Source organism: Spinacia oleracea, chromosome 3 (genome assembly GCF_020520425.1).
Source record: "Spinacia oleracea cultivar Varoflay chromosome 3, BTI_SOV_V1, whole genome shotgun sequence".
NCBI classification, from domain to species: domain Eukaryota; kingdom Viridiplantae; phylum Streptophyta; class Magnoliopsida; order Caryophyllales; family Amaranthaceae; genus Spinacia; species Spinacia oleracea.
Window position 1 is genome coordinate 44,575,527 of NC_079489.1, and position 22,958 is coordinate 44,598,484.

At 35.9% G+C, this 22,958-nt stretch overlaps 1 protein-coding gene across 1 annotated transcript; it reads left to right on the top strand.

Moving 5' to 3' along the window:
* The first annotated feature begins 8,576 nt into the window (after positions 1-8,576).
* Positions 8,577-22,362, top strand: LOC110803291 (protein DCL homolog, chloroplastic). The gene is made up of 3 exons (XM_022008794.2): positions 8,577-9,026; positions 17,649-17,763; positions 21,767-22,362. Exons 1-3 carry the CDS (start codon positions 8,707-8,709, stop codon positions 21,935-21,937), a joined length of 606 nt encoding a protein of 201 aa, XP_021864486.1. The 5' UTR covers positions 8,577-8,706; the 3' UTR covers positions 21,938-22,362.
* Positions 22,363-22,958: the final 596 nt, after the last annotated feature.

The window sequence follows — 22,958 nt, forward strand, 5'->3', positions numbered from 1 at the left end:
CATTAAAGAAAACAAACGGGGCGTAATAGAGTACGACCACGATAACTTATGCAAATGTGACCCTAAATGCAACTAAAATGATATAAATGCCTAATAATGCAACCTAAATGTGCCTAAAATACCCTATACAAATATGACTCATCACTAATTACCAAAAAAACCATAAAATATTCCAGAAAATATATTAATTGTCAAATCTAAAAGGACTGAATAAGAAAAGCTAAAATCACTCAACTAATTTTTGCCATTCAATTTACTGAATTTTTTCGTGATTGATTATTGCCACAAATAAATAAACGTAATCTAAACAATTTAAAGAAAAAAGAGTAAATCAAACAAACACAATTTCATATTCAATTATTTATCCCCCAAAACTCCTATTACTATTTTTTTCAGAGGTAGGAGTCGGTCGCGCCCGGTACATGTAAATATATTCTTCTCTTGAATCAATGCATACACGAAACAAATAAAAATAGATATACGCTTGAGTCTAATAAAACCAACCAGTAATGTGAAAAAAAAGGTAGTGGTGTTCTACCTAATTTGTTGTATATGGTCGCTTTTGAGTGTTGCAACTTATAATGTAATGTTTTTAATTATTTTTGTCTCTTATATTGAAAAACATTGATCATTTTAGAATAGAGATTGTTGCTATCTAGGTACAATATAATTATGTGTACTAAAACAATTGAGTCAATTTTATACAAGTTTTATAATTGTCAATGTAATCGATAACCATTTCTGAAATACTAGCCTTTTATGTAATCTCGCACACATAGCGTGCATATAAGACTAGTATAAAATAATCAAGCTAATTTTTAGGAAATATAAATATGGGATTACAATATAAGCCCAAAACATATTAAAAAAAAAATCAATGCCCAAACCATAAAGTAGCTTTTTTTCAATAAAGTAACCATAATTTATTTATATTTTTAAAATGACATGGTAACATGAACACGGAATTTTGTGAAGGTCGTCTACCTATGACGACTTCAAAACCTTAGATAAATCTGGACTTTTAGATTGTATTGATTAAATCGTGGCCATCCATCTAAAAATAATTTTTAAGGCTTGTTTGTTTACAAGAAATAGAGAGGAATTAAATATATTTTTATACCCTTTAATTATTATAAATTGCATTTTAATCCCACTCCTATAATTTTTTTTTATCTACAATGAAACAATCATTATGGATGATCACCATCATCTCTTATTATGTTCGATCATCTTTAAAAAAAATCTAACATATTATTGCGATTCTTCAACAAAAATTTAAAATAAAATTTTCCATCATCATCATCTCTAATAATCTTTGAAATAAAAATATAGTTGTCCATATATTTATTCATTCACCTTCTTCTTCCTAAACCACCATCGATTTTAATTACAAGTTGATGATTTACACTAACGGTTTTATAATATAAAATTATAATAAAGACTTTTAAATTATCAATTTAAATTTGTTTATCATTATGCATAAATTTAAATGAACTTTTGAGTTTATATATTAAAATATTTTAAATTACATTAGCATAATATCTTTGGATGTTGGTTTTTCAAAGCTCCGTTGATGTTGTTTGAAGCATTGAATTCTTCCATTAACGTTGTTTGAAGAACTCAACTAATTCGTGATGAAAGACAAAATTAACCCTGAATATTAGTTAACTTTTTATTTAAATAGTCCAGATAAAAAAATAATCCATCATTTACTTTAATAAATGGTGTAATATTAATAAAATTGTAATTTTTTACCTCAAAATAAAATAAAATTTTTTTTAATAAGAATAATTAATTGTTTTATTAAATAAATGAAGGTAAGTATTTCTTTTTTGAAAAAAATAATTAATATTTTAGTGAAAAATAGTATATCAAAAAATAAAATGACGTTATTCTAATAAGATACGTGATTTTCCCTCAAAAATAAGAAACATGACTTATGAAATAATTTATAAAATATTTTAATTAAAAAAAATCTAGGAATTAGGAAAGAATATGTTGTTATTAAGGCTCGGTTCTATTCGAATTATTTTCACTTATTTCAGGCAAAATAAGTTCAGCAAAAATAAGTTTTTCTTTTCATAGATTTTCACAAACAAATAAGTTTATTTCGGACAAAATAAGTTTTTATTTTGATAAAATAAGTTCAGATAAGTTCAGTTAAGTTCAGATATGTTTAGTTAAGTTCAGATAAGTTCAGATAATATAAGTTCAGCCAAAATAAGTCCAATAGAACGAAGCCTAAATCACTGTATTATACTGCAAGTCTGCAACACTACTATTTAGGAAAAGTATTTTTTTTTTGGTAAAATAGGATTTTATTAATAATCAAATAAACGTTTAGTACAAACTTCATACAACCACAACAACGAAATCTGAAACAAGCTTCAGAACAAACATAATAAACCACCAAAACATAACTAAGATAATACACTATTAAGCTTAGGCTTTAGGAAGCATTTCGCATGAACCATGACTGGATTTCTTTCACTACAACAGCATGGTCGCGAAAAACAGTCTGAAATGTCCTCATGTTTCTTTCTTTTCACAGTACATACACAGTAGTAGCAAAATCCATTCTATAGAGTTGCTGACGAGCAGCCATAGAACGAAACTGATTAACAGCAATCTGTAGTTCCATATCCCACGCCACAAGCCTTCTACAAATTCCCAGCCATTGAAGGATGGTACTCCAAACAACTTTAGAATACTCGCAATCAAAGAATAGGTGATTAACTGATTCGTTTTCTATCGAGCACAGGGTACATTGCAAACTACAATGCACACCAATCTTAATCAAGTTATCACAAGTTATCATTCTGTTCAGAATAGTTAACCACATTATAAAAACACACTAAGGAGCAGCAGGATTATTACAAATAAGCTTTCTCCAACCCACATTAGGAATATCACCCTTAACTGATTATAGACATACCTGACAGAAAAATGCATTTGATTAATAAGAGCACAACCACCAGGAAAGCTATTTAAGTATTCTATAGAACTCAGAATTTTCCTTACCACCCAAGAAGCTTGAGATGGAACAATAATGGTGGTAAGGTTTCTCCCCTTGATGTAATATTCACTAACCCATTTGACCCAAACTTTATCTTTCTTTTGGGCCAAATTCCAAAGAAGCTTGCAGAGTGCAGCCTTATTCCAGGTCTTAATGCACATTAAATTCCACCCACCTGCAGCTTTTGGTATGCAAAGAGTCTCCCATGCAACAAGACCTCGTTTTGAAGCACCAGACTCCCCAGTACACACAAAAGTTCGACAAGCTGCTTGAATTGTTAGGTTATGACATATAAATAATATATTTCATGCAGAAAAACCATAAAGCCAGGAATCCAAATTAATTGCCATATAGTCAAGATTATATCCGATCATAACAATTTACGGGTAAAATTCATTCACGCTAAATATATACTTGTAACATAATTCATTTTTTGCATGTAAACCCCAGTCTAAAGAATCATGGATTTGGAAGAAATTTTTCAAATGGGACCCCTCCTTACTAAAGGACTTAGATGGAAAGTAGGATTGGGGTCACATATTCTTTTTTGGCTAGATAATTGGTGTTTTCCAACAAATTTAGCTTCCTTATTAAATTTAAATGCCTTAGCTGTCCAAATATGGACCTCGTACTTGACTATTTTATCACTGAAAAATGATCATGGGGTGCTTTGTCTTTAGTAGTGCTTCCAGACATAGTTTACCCAACCAAAGGTATCCCTTTACCTATGACCGATTTCATAGATGACCCTTGTCGGGATTTTTCTAGTAATGGAAAATTCACTGTTAAATCTGTCACTTGGTTAGCACATAATTTCTCCTCTTCTTCCAAATGGGAATTTTCATGGATTTGGAAACTAGATATTGCTCCAAAACTCAAGATATTTGTGTGGAAACTATTGCAAAATGATCTTCCTACTCGTACCAATTTGGCTTGTCGTAATATTAACATCCCTAATATATGCCCCCTCTGTGATACTCAAATAGAATCTCAAGACCAGTTATTGTTGCAATATATGTCCAATCACTAGAGAATATTGGGATGTGGATGTTGTTGACCTTTGGCTGGGAAATTGTATTCATGACTCTACTATCCTTGATCTTTTCCGTAAGCTTCTCTGTAATATAACCTCCCCATTAATTAAAAAGACCATTGCTTCACTTTGGAGTATTTGGAAGACTCGTAATAATCTCATCTTTCTGCATACTCCTGCTTCTTCTATGATAACTTACACTAGAGCCTTATTTTTTTTTAAAGGAATGAGAAATCCGTACTTATATTGATTCTTTGGATGATAGTATTCCTAATAAATGTACTTCTCACTCCCATAACACCATCCGAGGTTATGCATGGTCACCCCCGACCCCTAGCTTCGTAAAATTTAATTTTGATGGTTCTGTTCGTGATAATTCTATATCAGTCGGTGTTGTACTTAGTGATAATCCGGGTAATAATATCGTTAGTCGTACGTAGAATTTTGGAAAATCGTCTCCAATCCTTACGAAGGTATCGCTCTGTGTAACAACCTTTTGTTAGCTATTGAACATAACGTTCGTCATGTTTAGGGATGTCAATGGGGCGGGGCGGATGCGGATGTAGGTCCCTCCATCCCCATCCCCACCTAAAATTTTCATCTCCATCCCCGCCCCATCACCCATGGCGGGTACAAAATTCATCCCCATCCCCGCCCCAACGGGTATAAATTAAAATCCATCCCCGCCCCACCACCCAACTGGGTATCCATCTCCTTCTTATCCCCGCCCCATACCCGCCTCAATACCCGCCCCAATACCCACCTAATTATTCTTATTTACCAAACATTTTCCATATATACGGAGTAATGAAAGTTAACTTTAGAAAAAAAATACCTTATGGCTAAAGTAACATATATAATCGAAAAAATACCTGTCATAACAAAAAAATCCAATCAAGAAACTTAAAAATCTCAACCAAATTCATATTATCACCTAGACATGCAAATAAATCCGCACTCACCTCATCACCCATGGCGGGTATGAAGTGGGGCCAGTGGGGATGGGGCGGGGCGGGTGGGGATGGGGCGGGTTCAACACAAAATCCACACCCGCCCCATCACCCATGACGGGTACGCCTTTTATACCCATCCCCGCCCCATCACCCGCCAAACCTACCTCCATCCCCGCCTACTTGGGGCGGATGCGGGGCGGGTCTCCCACGAAACCCGCCCCACTGACATCCCTAGTCATGTTTACATTGAAGGTGATAACTTATTAAGTATTAATATTTTGCAGAAAAAAGCATTGTATTCTTGGAAGATTCGATTGATAATGGATGATGTCAAACATCTGCTGAATGATGAAGTTTCTTCTTGTCACATATGTCGAGAAGCTAACCAAGCGACAAACAATGTTGCTTTTATAGGTTACCATGTCCTGACACACCAAAATATTGATCTTATATAATATTCTTTTTTTAATTTCTTTAGGTAAGTTAGGCTACGATCTTGAGAGAAGACTATCCTAACTTCTACTATATCCGTTTAAAATGATCTTTACATTTTTCGTTTTAGCTTGTTTCATAATGTTCTTTACATTGTGCTTTATTTTTATTTGGAAAATTTGTAATTATTAATCCAACCTTTGCCCGATTTTCTTTAATTAATCCTACCTATGCGATATTTCTAAATAATCCAACCTTTATGACCCAACTACTATTATTAAGCCTAACAAGTTACTAACCTGCTATAGGCGGCATTCACCCTTACGTGGCATATAACAATTATATATTTTTTTTTATTTCTTTCCCCCTTATTTTCTTTAATTGCTATTTTTTTCGTTCCTCTCTCCTCTCCATTATATTTCTTCTAACTCTTCTCCACCATTGTCGATCCCTTATACCTCACCATTCGAAGTTCATAAAAAATAATCAGCAATTGCTATGACTGGGGTAAAGCAATTGCCTGTTGGATCTAGATCTTCTTCAAATTCAAGGTTTTTTTTTCTTTCTAAATTTTCAACAAGACCACAATAACCAACATCCCACAACATAAAAAAAACTATATTATTGCAACAGCTCGGGTTTTTACGAACTGACCATCAAGGAAGCCCAAAATTCAAAATTTACCAAAAAAGGAACAGAAACGCTAAGGTTCGTAAGTTCACCTTCAATTGTACGATTTTGGAGACGAAATTTGAATGCGCGTGGATGAAGTCACCTATTTCCACAAGAAAATCGATGATGATGTCATGAACCAGTACAATTGTGGTTGAAGCAGCAGTAATGGAGGAGAGAGGAATTGAAACACGGTACAGAGAAGAGAAGGGTTAAGGGTTTTTTTTTTAAAAATGAAATCCTTGTTTAGGTGAAAAGTGATGATGACGTGTCCAATATTTTAGGAGGGAAACCAACTTTAGGTTGTCAACGTTTTTAACGTTGACTTTGTAGCAGGTAACCGGTCATCCAGGCTTAATAGTAATTGAGTCATAAAGGTTGGATTATTTAGAAATATCACATAGGTAGGCTTAATTAAAGAAAATCGGGCAAATGTTGGATTAATAATTACAAATTGTCCTTTTTATTTTCGGACATGAAACTTTACTATCTTACTCCTCTTGCTCAACAATGTTTATCATTTTTCACTCATTTTCTCTTATTTTATTACCAATTACTTGTTGATTCAGTGGTGATTGGGGCTGAACTTGGTAGGGAGGAATGTGTTCGATCCCCCGCCACAACAATTGAAAGGGGACTGTAACCTTTCACCCAAAACTCGCCCCGAATCCTGATTAGACCTAAGGGTGAACCGGGAGTAACACCCAAAAAACTGTATGTTATTTTATTCCTTTTTAGCTTATCTCCACCAACCTTTTTACCCTTCCTCACTTACTTTATCCATATTTTATTACATTCACACTCTTTTACACTCTTTGTTATTTTTCTTAATATTTGTATTTTTCCTTTACAAAAAAAGAAAAAAAAAAATTCCTCTCACAGTGCACAGGATTTTTTTTTTTTTTGACGGGGAAGAACAATATCCATTAATAATAAGCCATACGGCATCTACAATGATAAAAAGTATCTGCATACCACAGATTCAAAGAAAATACATAATTGTTACAATCAAAACAATTACTATTCTGCATCCTAAAGCACATCTCGTACTCCACCGCTTCTAGCTTGACGCGAGCAGTGATTTTCGATGATTTCACATCTTTCCAAGTAGAGCCCTTCGCAATCTGCGCACGAATTGTTCTGATCGACGAGTTGATGATAAACCCTAAACCTGTATGAATCCAAATCTCCTTCCCAATTATTGAAACCCTAAAAAAATTCTCATCCATGAATGAGAATCAAGAACCTAGAAAACTGCAGGAAAAACCCAAATAAATTGGGAACAACCCAATAATAAATTGGGAACAAATCAACAGAAAAGAAACCAAAAACAAGAAAAACCATGAAAAGAAAACAATGAAAAGCAAGAAGAAGGGTCGAAAATAGTTTAATTTCCGAAGAAATTAGACTACTTCCGGCCTAAACGGCCAAGAAAATTGAAACCCTAAAAGATGAGAGAGAAGGCACAGTGCACTAGAGCTGTCAAAACAGGTCATCGGGTCGGGTTTGGGTCGGGTCATCTCGGGTCTCGAGTCATGATCAGGTCGGGTTGTGTTGGGTCAATATTCCATCCGGGTTGAGTTCGGGTTCGGTCGGGTCGATTTCAGGTCGGGTCATGTCGGGTTTTTCCCTATCCCGGGTTCAGGTCGGGTTCGGGCCGGGTCACAATTCGGTCAGGTTTGATTTCGGGTTCGGGTCTTATCGAGTCTGGTTTAAGTCGGTTTGTAGCAGGTAATTTCGGGTTCGGGTCTTATCGAGTCGGGTTTAAGTCGGTTTGCAACACATTTATTTTCGGGTTCGGGTCTTAGTTTGAATCGGATAATAATCAGATCAAATAGAATTCAGGCCGGATCACTCTCAGGGACGGGTCAAACTCGGGTCTGATAATTAACCTATACATTTTAATTATTTTATATTCTAAAAAATTTTGTTTAACTTAGTTTAGAGTTAAATTTTTCAGTATCTAGCAATAAAAATTAAAATAGATTTATCGTTGAAGTTAATATTTGGTCGTGTCATTGATAACTCGGGTAAATCGGGTAGCGGGTTGTCACAGGTCGGGTCAATAGCAGGTTTCATCGAGTTACAATCGGTTTCGGGTTGACATCGGGTCGGGTATCGAATCGGGTTCGGGTCATTGTTCGGTCGGGTCAGTTCGATTATCGGTCATTTTCGGGTCGGGTGTCGGGTTCGGGTTCGGGTGTTACAACATCGGGTTAAAATCGGTTATCGGTTTTTTCGGGTCGGGTACAGGTCGGATTTCGGGTTACCTGATTTACCGTAATTTCGGGTCATGATCGGTTACGGGTTCGGTCGGTTCAGGTCGGATTTTCAGGTCGGGTCAGTTTTTGACAGCTCTACAGTGCACAGGATAAGTCCATCTATCTATCTATCTAAACTAAAAATCGATCCATCTATCTAAACTCGATCCATATCCAGCTTAACCATTTATTAATTTACAAATTGTCACACCACACGTAACAAAAATCTTCCACCAAAACGACAAGCAAAAACTCGTCTTTCTCTTATCGAATAGTGAAACACTGAAACCCACGCCACTCGGAGGTACTGAACTCCACTCCACCGCACTCCCCAGTTTCATGGCTGCGCCTCCACTTCTGCGAGGCCTGCCCTTCCTCCGCCTCCGCGTCTTCCTTCACCATCACCACCGCCTTCTCACACCCGTCTTCTGCACTCCTCTCCGCCCTCGTTTATGCTCGTCCTCTCCTTCTGAGTCGACTCGGTCAGAGGACGATGTGTACTCGTCGGCGAGTGAACTTTTTACGGTAAAAGATCCTCCCAAGTTTTTCGACGGAATTGATGAGATTAATTTCCGTAAATGGAAAGATAAAGAAGATGAGATTTTACAGGATATTGAGCCTATTACTTTTCTCGCCAAAGACATTATCCACTCTGATAGGTATGATTTGTTTTTAGTTTTTTTTTTTCTTTTTTTGTCCAGATTAATGTTTGTTAATTTATTGAATTTTATTATTATCTCATTATTTGTCATCCATTATATTGTGGTTTTGCTTAATTGAAAGTGAAATTCTACCCTTACAGTATAGTTTTTTCTACTTGGTGGAAACAAAATAATTTGACTCTCTTTAGTGATTTTGTAGTTTTGTAAATGTGATTAGAGTGCATTAGGTACATTTTAAGAGCTAACTCATGGATATATGACTAATTTATAACCAATTAAACCAAAATCACTGACCTATTTATGAGTTAATCAATTCCCTCCAAAACCTACAAGTTCTGCTTCAACACTTGTGCAATGTACAAGTTCTTTATACTCAGTATTTTTTAACATGTTGCCTGAGTTAGTAGACTGATGATAGTATCAATACGTAAGAATTAATTGACTTCACCATACCTTGCCCCAACGTTCGATTATTTCCAGTCACAAACTAACAACTACAGTCTACAGGAACATGTCAGTCTGCATGACTCATTAGGTAAGTCTGGAAATGTAAGGCCACCAGTTCTAACAGTACGATTGTGAGGGTCCAGAACTTGAAACGATGCAGGCCATTTTTGGGGGATAGGAATCGAACAACTGACAGTTTGATCCACTGTCGAATATTGAATCCCACATTCAGTTGTACCATTAACTTGAACACAACCACATTTGTACTTTTCTTTGTTCAATTGGTTGTCTATCACTCTTTGTAACACAAAAAGAAGAATACAAAGTAAAATCGGGAATATTACAAGTCAACATTATCATTTTCATTATCATTATCATTACCCCATTGCCTCAAAAAGGCTCCCGCAAGAAGCGGGGTAAGGGGGGTCGGGTGTACGCAACCTTACCCCTGCATTTGCAGAGAGGTTGTTTCCAATTGACCCAAAAGCGATAACGGGACGATAATCTTCTACTTCATGGAAAGGAAGCGAAGAGGTTTTAAGAGCCATTTTGATTTAGTTCATTACATCCTACAGCCAAAAGAACAAATGAATCTTTGGCTCCATCGGAAATAGACATATCTGTCTCTATAATACATAGGTGAGAACAAAGCAAAGTTAAGACAATATTAAACATAATAACCTTCTCAATTTCACATGACTCAAAATCAAATAAAGATTAACCATTGGAGAATGTCAGTTAGATATAGGAAGCATGTACTCAAGCAATTCAACAACTCAGCAGATAAATTAGAAGATACTTATTATTTTTAACACCCTAAATCTGTAATCCATTTCAAAGGAATGTTAACATCAAAATGTAAGACAATAGAAAGATCAAAGCTTAATATATCTGCAACTCACATACTTAGAACAACTATTAGTCCACTAATAGACAATGTTTTCCAAGACACAAATGAATCAGATGAATCCATTATGTTATAGAGAATGAAAATACGGAGATGAGCAATTCCTACGTTGACTTTTGCTTTGAATATGCAGCACCATGTCATTCGTGTTGGGGATTAATGGTAACAAAAATTTGTAGAATAGCAGCCTGATGGGAAGCACTAAACCAGTTAAACCAAACCAAAAAAGCAAGAACACCACTTGCTAAACCAAAGTAAGAACAGTAGCTAGCCATAAAAAATCCTAATAGCAGCATGTCTTCAGCACAGTCTAACAACCATGAGTGCAGCATGATACACACACAACCATGACTGCAGCATGATGCGAAGATGGAATTATATAAATAACAATTGCCCAGATTTGTCGTAATACTTCAAACTGTTGCAAAGTACATTAGCATTGTTCAAAAAACACCAATCTGTCACAAAAGCTAATAACTAAGACTAATTTAACTAGAAAAATACCTATCTGTCATAAAAGACAACAACCAAGACTAAGTTAAAAGAAATGGTTCGGGTTGAGATGCAGGTGCAACCATGCTTCTGGTCAACTACAATCATCTTTTCTACTTTTTTTTTCAGTCATGCCACCTTTGCATGTCCTTGAATTATGTCCTAAGGACTTGCATCTCTTACATTGAACATTCCCTTTTCTGGATCACCATCTTCTCTTCTTCTATTGACCACTTCCTTGACTACTTCCCTCGTTAACATCATTAGATTACACTTGCCTACTTCCCCCACCAACATTAGTAGATTGGACTTGCCCAAGCTTTCATGAAATTACTCTCTGCTAATAACCTGAGCTACTGGGTTGGTAGGTTCGAGCAGTTGGGTAGATCCTAGTAGCCTTCTCCTAGTAGCAGTACTCTTAGGTATTTTATGCAAAACAAGGGATGAGTCAAGTGAAAGGTTTGAACGGGATAGAGCAGTGATCTCTTGGTTAATGGGCGTTGCATTTGAGTATGTGGGGAAAGGGACATAAATTGACTGTTATTGATCCTGTTCACTATTAGGGGGATTTCTCCTTAGAGGTAGGTTCTTCGCTTGTGATTTTGGTGGTGCCTTAGATTTTGGTCCTTTACCTTTCACAGGAGGTTCAATCAGAATTTTTGTCTCATTAATTATCTCAATGTCATGCCAATGCTCTTCAATAGCATGGTTAATTCTAGTCCGATACTCATTGATAACACTCTCATTGTTAACCGGTATGTTTCTGTTACTAGGTGTACTGCTCCCAATGTGCATATTATCCTTATATTGTAGTGTTTCACTAAGTTTCCTAGCACCAGTCACACAATCAGTGAGCTTATCAACTACCCAACATACACATATGTTACCTTTGTTGTACTTAACCTGTCTATTATTGATTGACATTAAGTCACTGCCCGCTTTAAGCATTACATCCTCCATATTATAGCAGTAGTGAAAACTAGGAAATTTTGGCATTTGATACCCCTTTTCTTAAATCCTTCTTCATACTCTATTATCAAGTCAATCCGCATAACCTTATCAACATCATCAACTATCAAATCACTTTCTGGACCCGCAAGTGAAATCTTAATACTAACTGATCCATTCTGCTACAACACAACAGACACCAACCACAAACAAATCCACAAATTAAAAAACGACCAAAATATATACTTATCACAATCAACTTCAACTAATAAATCATGAATCTCAACCAACAATTCCAAAATTGTATTAATTCATCAAGTATAACAAAACAGAGTATAATTTAACCTACTTAAATTTGTGCTTAAAATTTGAGCGATTGTTAAGAAATATGTATAAGTAACCTTGATTTTCTTTTTAATATTACCGCACTTGCTTTCCAATTGCCTCCAAAACTCAGAATGCGCCGAAGTTACCCGCGATTAAAATCCTAAAACTCAACGAAGTACTTTCCCCAATGTGTTTGCAGTTGCGAAAATTTGCAGAAACCATACTAGAACATAGCAAAATATCAAAGAGATTTAAAACCAGTGAATTTTTATTGAGGTTGAATTTGAAAGAGAATAAGGGATGAGCAAAGATAAATTTGGAAAAGGGGAACGGAGGAGGAGGAATACGAGGTTTGTAGTTTAATCCAAGGGAGTCAATAAAATAGTGGGGGCTTTATTTATGATTAAGTTAAGGGGTAGGTTAGTCAAGTCACTCATTTAAGCATGGGTCAGCTTTTAACTATGTAGCTAGTGCACTCTAATGACATTTACAAAAGTACATGGCCATTGGCCACTAAAGAAAGTCAAATTATTTTGTTTCCACCAAGCAGAAAAAACATACTATAAGGCCACCATGACGAATTTCCCTAATTGAAATTATTAAGATACCTTATTACTATGATATCGTGATTAAAGTTGTTATGTTGTACTTATTATATCCTAAGCTATGTTACTAGACTCGTTTGAAGTGTTGAGCATGGTTATGTGTCCAAATTTTAGACTCGGCTACAACTGTTAGAACAAAGGTATGCGTCCTAGTTTTAGACATGGCCATGTGCTATCTTATGAAGTTTTGTGTGATTTTGGTCCGAAATGAATGGTTCGATTGTCATCTTAGTGTCGATTATCTGGCATCGGTGATTGAGATGAAATGAAGAGTCGCAATAACATTCCTCCTAATATTTAGTGTTATAGAAGAATAATATGGTCTTGGTACTTGGAAAACTGGAAAGTGTATTTGTTACAAACCTTGTAAAACAACTTGCTTGTTGAAATCAAATCAGAATCCTTCTGTTTGAGCCTTAATTCTTTAGGATTGGAACCAAATAAGTCATCGCAAATAAAATTGACAGAATGTTTTTTTCCATGTACACGACAATGAAACATGATAGGGATGTTTCTCTAGATTGTTGTTTTCCTGGTTATTACAATGTAATTTGTTAACTAGACATATCTTAAAACGGATAGAAAATGATTGCTCATACTCTATTAATTTTCTTGTGTTAAAACACTGACATCCTTGTCCTTTGGAGATGACCTGGTTCTAGACAAGCTACTCTATGGTGCGAGCGCGTATAATTTAAACATTCTATTAGGAAGCCCTAATTAGTATTACTGGTGGTTGAAAGAACCTGTACGTTAATATATGACACATATCTAAAAGGTTTGAAACAACAGAATAAGTTGGTTGGTTCTCTGGAAAGTGAAGTTCAGATGTATAAGGGACAGGAGCAAAGGAAATAAAAGTGAGTAGAAATGCATATAATTGGTGGAAAAATGGAAATGAGGCTTACTGGGAATAAAGAGGTTTTTGGAGTTGAAAATCCTGTAGATAGAATTAAAAATGATCCTTGCAAAGTTATGCGGAGAAAAAAGATTGGACATGCCTTTGTAATGGTGAATTAGAACCTGTAATGTCTTTGTTACTTTATCAGCTTCGGGGAAGGGGGGATCTAAAGTTTTTCCCTCCCCTGAGTTTTGGCTAGGCTATAGTGATTTTGCAATAAAATTCCTTAAATTTGCTCTAAAAATAGAGTGAAGCTAGGTACTAATGGAACAACCTTCAGATTATCTAGAGCGTTGGCTTTCTAAAGATTTTCTAGTGGAAGTAAATGGAAAGGAAGAATAGTTGATATATAAAAGAACGGGCCGGAGCTGGATATACTTCTGTATCACATATTATAGTTTCTGTGTTACTCGAAAATGCTTCATAGTGAATACCCCTTGTGACTAGCGTATATTTTGTAAAAGGGATGATGGGATGCTGAAGATTTGGGGCCAAAGATTCTGGTAAAGAGGTCATGAGATGCATGCAAGAGCTTCGCTATAATGTTGGTGAAGCAAGCTTCCATGCCTTCAAATTGTAATCTTTAATGCTGTGTATTCATTCTTGGCCCCTGACTAGGGGTAAATGAAGGAAAATTATAAGAGATAGTAAAAGATGTAAAATTAATAATGGAATTAATCCTTGTGCATGTGGCTTATGTGTATTCATAGCCCATTTTGTTTATGTAATCTAGTACTGAAGTTATGGATCATATCTTAGAAGTAGAACGTAATACTTTAAACTCTTATGTTATACTGGATCTTAGGAAGAAAGTATACTATATTAGACATATGTTGTGTACACTTGTTAATAAGGGTGCTGAACTATCTGAATCATGTACTAAAGTCAGGTTAGCAGTGATAGAAAGTGAACTCTTCTTCAGATCTTTTAGTTACTGTCGGGTCTTAGCCCACTTAGGTTAAATTAGTCCATCCCTGGTCTGTCAGACATAATTTCCTGCCACTATCTTGCGTAGATTTCGTTTTTGCCCAAGTGCTGTTCTTATTTTCTTTTTAGGGAAAGTTTCCTAGGAGTAGTTTTTGAGACCCGTTGTAAAGAAAATTTCTATCTTTTTATGAAATTGGATGGATGGAAGAGAGCGTATTTTTCCTTTCTATTTACTTTACCCTTCGTACTTCCAGTGGGTTTAGCTAGGAGATTGGAGAAGCTATGGAGGTCTGGTGTAGGTTAGAGGAAGTGGGGTCATCTTCCTAGATAGGACTTTGTCTGTAGACCTAAGAATGAGGGCTGCCTACGATTTAGTAATTTGGTGTCTAAAAGCGTCGATTATAGGAAAGTGGTGGTCGTGTTTTCCGCGATAGTGTAGTTCTCTTTGACACAAAGTGACTCCGGGCAGATACGGTCTTCAATGGTACGGCTAGAATGCGCTAACAGAAGTTCTTTTCACTAGCTCTTTCTTTCTTTGTTTCGTGGGTCAAAGTTCAAGGCCGGTGGGGAGAATGTTGTGTTTTAGAGGATGCTTGGGCAGGGAGCTACTATTTTGTAGTATTATTCCCTATCTCTTTATTTGATTGGTTTGTCTCCAATTTCTTTTCTTTTGAGTGAGGAACTGTGAGTGTTTCTTGGGATTTTTATTTTGGCCCCAATGACTATGACTGGGAGTTTGAGGAGCTTATTAACTTCTTGAGAATCCATGTATTAAATTAAGACTAAGGGTAGGAGAGTGAAGTTGGTTGATCCTTTAATGAAGAGTAAAACAAGAGCAAAATAATTTGAACAATTTGGGAGAAATCACTCAATCAGCTGCCTTTCATTCACTATTCTGTCTCATTTACATTCCTCACTTAATTACATTATATAGTGAGCCTCCTTGGACACATTCTTATACCCTAATCAATCAGATGCTGCCACCAATAATTAGTGACATCACTCACTACCCGATAAACTGACGGAAACTTCTAGCAGGATCCTATGACGACTAAAAGAAACAGAGAGCTAACAATAGCTGGACAAAGCAGAAATTATCTAGGACACAATATCTAAGGAAAATGCATCAGCATTTGACTGCTGCTTGGTGTTCTATTTGGCTAGTCTTCAACACCTAATGGTCTTTTTTCTTGTCATTCATCTTAAAAGTGTTCGCATTCGTTTCTTATTTCTAGTTTTATGTGGCGGCTAAGCTTCTGAAGCAGGTGAAAACTTTCGAGTGGGTTGCATCTTCTCCTCATATGTGTTATTTATTTCTTGGTAGTGATAGATTAAGGGATTTTCCGTTTTTGCATTATGGCGTGGTATTTTTCCTTTAGGCCACTGGTCCACAGTAAATCTCCCAGATGTGAGTATATGTCATGCATTTTAGTCATTTCTTCTGTGCTTGTGTTTATCTTCATTTATTTCCATTACCACTCAATTCTGCCTATAAAGCGGTAATGAATGGTAAGGGAAATTTCTCAAGGTAAACACATGTTTTCTACTGCCTTTGACATTATTATCGCTGCCTTTCGTACGGTCCATAAATTTGGTTTGAAATTTAGGAGAAACAAGAAGTGAGATGCGAGTATTCTAGAATGACAAAAAAACTCCTAAGACGAGGTTCCATTCTCAAAGACTTTAGAAGATTTTAGGTTTTTAGCTCAAAGTCAAAGATGCGATTATTTAAGCTCAAAGTCAAAGATGGGATGATTTAAGCTCCAAAGTCAGTGTTGACCATATTTTTCTTTTTGGTTTATCTCTAACTGAAAGTAATATTCTCGAAGGTCTGACGACAACTGCTGAAATTAAAAAAAGACTCTCTAACCAACATAAGTTCCTGTCAGAGGTTTCCTTGCTTGTTTTCTACCTGTTTTCTTAATGCTTCTATATCAAATTGTTCAAATCATAGGTTTTGATACTTGCATCATTCCTGAATTGTCAGTGTCTCCTTTTAGTAATAAGATAAACCCCATCACACATGTCTTATGTTTAATGAAATAATACCTACCTTCCACTTAATCAATCACCTTATTTATTTATTGATTTTTGTTTTTTTTTTTCTAGTTTGCATCTAGCTCATGCTTGAGGGAACCATCACATCAAGCAATGTTAATGTATCACTGTTCTGACTTGAGGGAACCTGTTCTGTTTGTTTAATTATTCATGGATAGAACTGTCAGATCGGGTGTGCATGTGTGGGTCTAGTTTGGGTCGGGGCTTGTAGTGTTCGGTTGAATTCGATTCTAGCCATGCTAGGTCAGTGTGTCCATGTGGATTAATTCGGTTTAGGGTTACATTGGGTTTGCTCAGGTTGTACTGTGTGGATCAGCTTTTGGCAGCTCCATTAAGAATGGGGTCCGCCTTGATCATCCATTTCAGTGCAATGTGATGTCTCCATTTATATATATGAAGTTTTTTTGAGGCTCAATGACCTACCAGAGTCCAGAGGTATCAGACCTTTGTTGTAAGGCCTATTTGTGAAAGTTCTTGTGTTGGATACTTGTCAAATGGGTTGGTACTTAAACTCTTTAAATAAGGGATAATAAAGGTTCTGTGTTGATCCTTTCTGATGTGCTTTCAGTATTTCAATGATTCAAATACAAAACATGACTTTTCAAACAACGCTGATACTCACACATGAAGAAGAGGATGTATGGATAGAGGATGCTGTTTAGCTTGACCCTCTAATTAGGCAATATATCCTGTTTGGCTTGACCCACAAACTAGGAATATAATATTAGTTTTCTTGTAATGCCTTAAATGGATAAATATACTTGATTATTATTCTTGAAAAGTCATAAAAAGCTTGCAACAATGGTTTTTAAAAGTCCATCTCTTCGAAAAAGTATCTTGTTTTTAAATTTTGGTTAGGGCAAGTTTTAATGGGCTAGTTTTTTAACTTTTTTTTTTGGACTCTTCACAAAGACATCAAAACCCTAGTCCTTAAAACTTGCATGAATTCCTTTGATCCTTCCAGACTCTAAGGTTATTGTACCATGGTTGACATTTTATATTGGCAGGTACATGGATGGGGAACGCCTGTCGCCTGATGATGAGAAAGTTGTTATAGAGAGGTTGCTTGCCTATCATCCTCGTTCTGAAGATAAAATTGGATGCGGACTGGATTCAGTTATGGTATTATTCAATCTTCTCACCATACTATTGTACCTCTAATTTGCTATCACTTTTTGTGTGTCATGAGTAATTTTTGCCAACAGTTTATTGATTCTAAGATAAAGTGGTTAGCATATTTAATCCAGCCATTACTTAGATTTTAAAATGGATGGTTCCCTATAAATAAAACCGATTTTTGCCCACTACAATCATGATAACCAACTAACACCTTTGAAGTTCGAACCATTGACACCAAATATGTAATTGCAACTCCCTAGAGTACGAGATGTCCATTTTTTCGGTGTTGAAACAATTGTTAAAATTTCCGAGAACATAATATTTTAGTTCAATTCATGAAATTTCTTATATGTAACACTTGTTTAGATAAGAGGAAATGGAGAGAAAATGAGGGAAGGGGAAGAAGTTCCCTTGTTTGGATAAGGGGTTGGGGAAGGAAGAGGAGGAAGAGGGTGGGATCCTCCCTCTTTAATGAACTCCATCCCTCCGAAATTGGAGAATTTGGAGTTGAAATGAGCTCCACCATTCCTCCCGTCCTCCTCTTCTCTCCCCTCCCCTCCCAGCCCCTTCCTTTCCTTTCCTTTCCTTTCGATCTTGCTATCCAAAAAAGCGTAAATAATATGGATTAATCCTTTTTTGAAAAATAAAATAAAAAATGCACCGGTATGGGCTCAAGATTTAAGAAAGTGATTAAAAGTAAAAAAAAATGCCCATATGATAAATATCAAACGTTTATAATGGTAGAATGAGTAATTGTTTGCATGGTGATAACTAATAATAAAAATTGCTTTTAGCTGTGAGAATACACTTTTTTACCCTGGAATGTTATGCGTAATTAAAAGTAGGAAAATTGCCTATGAGTATCACCAACTTTCTCTATTGGGTGACATTTTTCTCTCTGCATCACCAACTTTCCCATAATTGGGCTCATCAGTGATGGAATCTACAAGGAATAAACCGTCAAAAAAAGAATAAGTATTATAATAATCTATTTTGTGAATCGAAAGAAAAGGAAAAATAGAACTTCAGCCCCTTACCCTCCCCTCTCCTATGTGTGACTTTCACCCCTCTCCTGAAGTCCACCACATGTCCACCACCAAGCCCCACCCCTGACCACCGTGCTCTCATGCTGTGGTACCACTGTGTGGCTAAGGAGACTGAAACCACCATCTCTAAGACATGCTCTTTAATGGGGGGCTGAAAGAGGAGGGAGATGGAGGGGACAGGAGGTGGTTGGAAAATAGTGCAGGGGAGGTAAGGGCTGAAAGAGGAAGGAGATGGGGGATGGGGTGGTTTCTGTGTTAGGCCTGTTAGCCTTCTTGATAGCCGTGCGTTGCAGATTTTGGAAGGAAATGGTGCTGTAGCGCTGAAGTTGGAGGTGTAGGGAAACAGTAGGGAGGGCTTAACGCGGTGGTGGTAGGGTATGAGGGTCGTTACTAGTGTAGTAGTTAGTCCTGGCCTGGGTTTCTGTCTTCTGCTGGTCAGAACACATGAGTGGGTGGGTGCGATGGGAAACCAGCAAGAGGGGAAGGGATATATTTTTTTTCCCTTCTTTTCTGATTTCCGTTTATTTCGATTTAGAAAATAGGTTTTAATTTTAACGGAAGATTACACCGCTGGTTAGACAATAAATTGTGAACAAAGTATACGAAAGTTGGTGATATTCATCAATAGTTCTAGCCAAATTGTAAATTGTGATATAATCTCTGTACATGTTGCTAATTTATTAGTATAGAGTTGACCACCAAACAACAAACTATCTCTTTAAAGTTTGAACTACGGGATGATTAGTGAGCAAACTAAATTGGGCCTGAAGGAGTATGTGATATACAACATTACAAAACGGCACTAGGGAGTAAGAATATAGGAAGTAGAAACTAAAAAGGGACAAAGGGGGCTATTATTTATTATTATTATTTTATTTTCTTATTTCTGTGTGTTATTGTATTATGATTGTTACTACTAGTGATTTTCTTTACTACGCTCTCTATAAATTTGTTTTACTATTATCTTTATGTCGATTTTCATCTGCTGCACACTCCGGTTATCTTGCCATATTCATATAACTCATTTATCAAATACCTCAGGTGAATAAGAATATTAGGGTGTGATCCATGAAATTTAATAGGAAAAATACAGCTCTCCACATCTATGTTGTATACTTCTAATGAGCTGCGACTTTTACTCTCGTCAGCACTCCACATCTATGTTATATACAGTTCTCCACATCTATGCTGTATACTTCTAAGTCCAATTAGCACATCACTCGTCACTATTACTTTTCCACCAACCACTACTAATTTTATAAACAATCTCACCAATGGTGCACATCCCTGTTACTCCTAATGCTGACTTTCTTTTTAGTCATTATTCAGAAATGAAATACTTCCTCCTATTTTATGTCAATTTTGGCACAAGAATTAAGGAGTGACACACTTCATTTTGGCACAAGAATTAAGGAGTGAAAAAGAAAGACTAAAGACAATAATGCTCTTAACGTATACCTACCCGAAGCACCCACTTCCTAAAATTAATGTGGCATAAGGGTAGAGTTGAAATTGCATCTTACAAAACATTCCAAAAAGAGAAACTTGTCAACCAAAAAAAAAACATCACAAAAAGGAATACGTGTCAACAAAAAAAGGCAGAGGAAGTATAATATCAGGTAAACAAATATAATCAGATTACTGCACCTTTGTAGCATATGTCACCTGTGGGTCTTTATTATAACAGTCCTTGTACAAGTTTCCATTAAGAATAAGGTTGTCTTCTTGGACCCCTTTACACCTTCCTTGGGGTACGATTCATACTGCGTTGTTGTAGATGTTGAAATACTTAAAACTTGATTGTACCATTGATATTTATGTTACGGCTTGACCAGTAAGAAATGGGACAGAGAGGGAGGGTGGATGACAAGGAAGAGGGAGAGGATGTTGTTCATGCGCCAAAGCAAAGCATCTTTAACTCTTTATGGGGTGAGTGTGGTGACTGGTGTTGAATTCATTAAATTACCAAAAGTCTAAGGTTGAGAAGAGACATTGGTGGTAAGGGTGTTTATTAGTGTACAAAAAATATTGCAATGGAGAGGTTTTATCAGAGAGCCCAGGATTATTGCTATAGTACTATTTTTGTTCTGTAGTGAGGTGGGTGCATGAAGGTAGTTAGGTAATCTAAGGTGAGCGGTAGCAGTTTTGAAAATCAGCGACTTTGTAGGTAATGGGGAATATATGCAATGGTCTGATATGATATAGCACCACCTTTTCCTCAATATTGATGCAAATTAATTTCATTGACTTTTCGGTCATTCTCATGGTATTTGAGTTGTATGTATTTTGCTTGACAGAATCCTGGGAAGCTCGAATTGGTAGAGATCTCTTTCCAAACTATATCTTTGCAAGTTTGATCATGTAGGGCTTTGTTTTTCATGTTTTCCCCCGTGCTAAACCCTTAGATTGGGATTTGTATTGAATTAGGCTAGGGAGGCTCTCTATTATTTTCCATACAAACGAATTGATTGAGAGGTCGTGAGTTCGTGATTAACCTACACCGAAGATATTGAAGATACCTCAACCAGAAAGAGGTTAAATTTGTAGATATCACATCCATTCAAATACCCCAACCAAACACCACCCCCTTATATGTGGGTCTCCCATTGTGTGAATGTTGTGGCGTTGTGCTTGTGAATTTGAATTTGAAGTTCGAGGGAGATGGTCCTCGAACAAGTGACTTTTCTGAAAGCTTTGATGATTCTTTGTTCTGTTCATGAATATATGTTGCTTTTCTCAGTTGTCATTTTAGATCTGTATGGTGATCTATCTATTGAGATAAACTTATATTCTGGTATTTAGGTATGATTCACGAGAAATAAAAAATATTGAATAGGGTAAGGCTCCCATTCTCAAATAGTGTTGTGTACAAATAATTTTATTTAGAAAAAGATGTTAATATCTAATTGGTGATGTGTAGCATGTTCTCTTAAGCTAATGTTCATTCCTCTTGATGAAAGGTTGACCGGCATCCCCAATTTAGACATTCAAGGTGTCTGTTTGTTGTAAGAACGGATGGTGGATGGATCGACTTCTCCTACCAGAAATGTTTACGGGAGTATATTCGAAATAAGTATCCCTATCATGCTGAAAGATTCATCCGAGAACATTTTAAACGCAGTAGTGGTTAAAAAAAGAAAACATCATGGCGGTAACAGTTTTTGATGTCCGAACCTGATGGCTATGATATGACAAAAAAAAAAGGCTAGGAACCAAATGCTATTCATTGGACAGTCGGCATCCTTGTATTGCTAAACTGGTTTTAGCCATTATGTAGTAGATACTTCTTTACTATCATTAGCTGTTGATGTTATAGTTGACATAGAAAATGATCTACTTGGTATATTGTAATGGGGTTCTGCACAGTTATGGACGCTGAAAGTCCTCAGACTTCATGAAGTTATGTGAACCCAGATGTAGGAAGGATGTGAATTTATTAATGTATTGAACACAACGATCATTTTCCCTGATGCAGTTAATGTACATATTAGGAATATGGTTTCGGAGGTTATCTTTTTGGTCCATGATAATGATAAAATGCCAACATTTTTGCCCAGTGATGTCCACTACTTCCTTCTGCCCTTATATTTGTTGTTTGCTTAATATGAAAAATCATGGAAAATGGGACTTGTATTGTTTGATTGATCAAAACAAGGAGAAATGGACGTAAACAATCCCAACTATGCACATCATCTTTAAAAGAGCCCTACTACAAGTTAACTTACAACACTCCTAACTATATTGGATATCAATTTTGAATGATTCACCAATTCTTAAATGGGCTTGGTTCACACTAAATTTATTGTGAACCATGTCTTAAAATAAAGTCAGCAACTTGTTCCCAAGTTATTTTGGCATTTTATTAACACAAATTCTTATTTACAATGGGTGTACAATAAATATTGTACACCGAAGTAAAAGTTGACTTAAAATGCTTTAAAGTTACATTTATATATGTAAAAGTTATCTATTTTTTAATGATAAATTTTTTATTTGAATAAAAAATTATTTCTTCAAAATCACTAATAATGTATAAATTAATCATTTAACCCTTTAAAATGTTTATCTATCAACTTTTTAATTTTATAATATAAAAGTTACAGAAAAATAGGTTAAAGTTACGAAAAACTGCATAAAAGTTGTCTTGGTGTA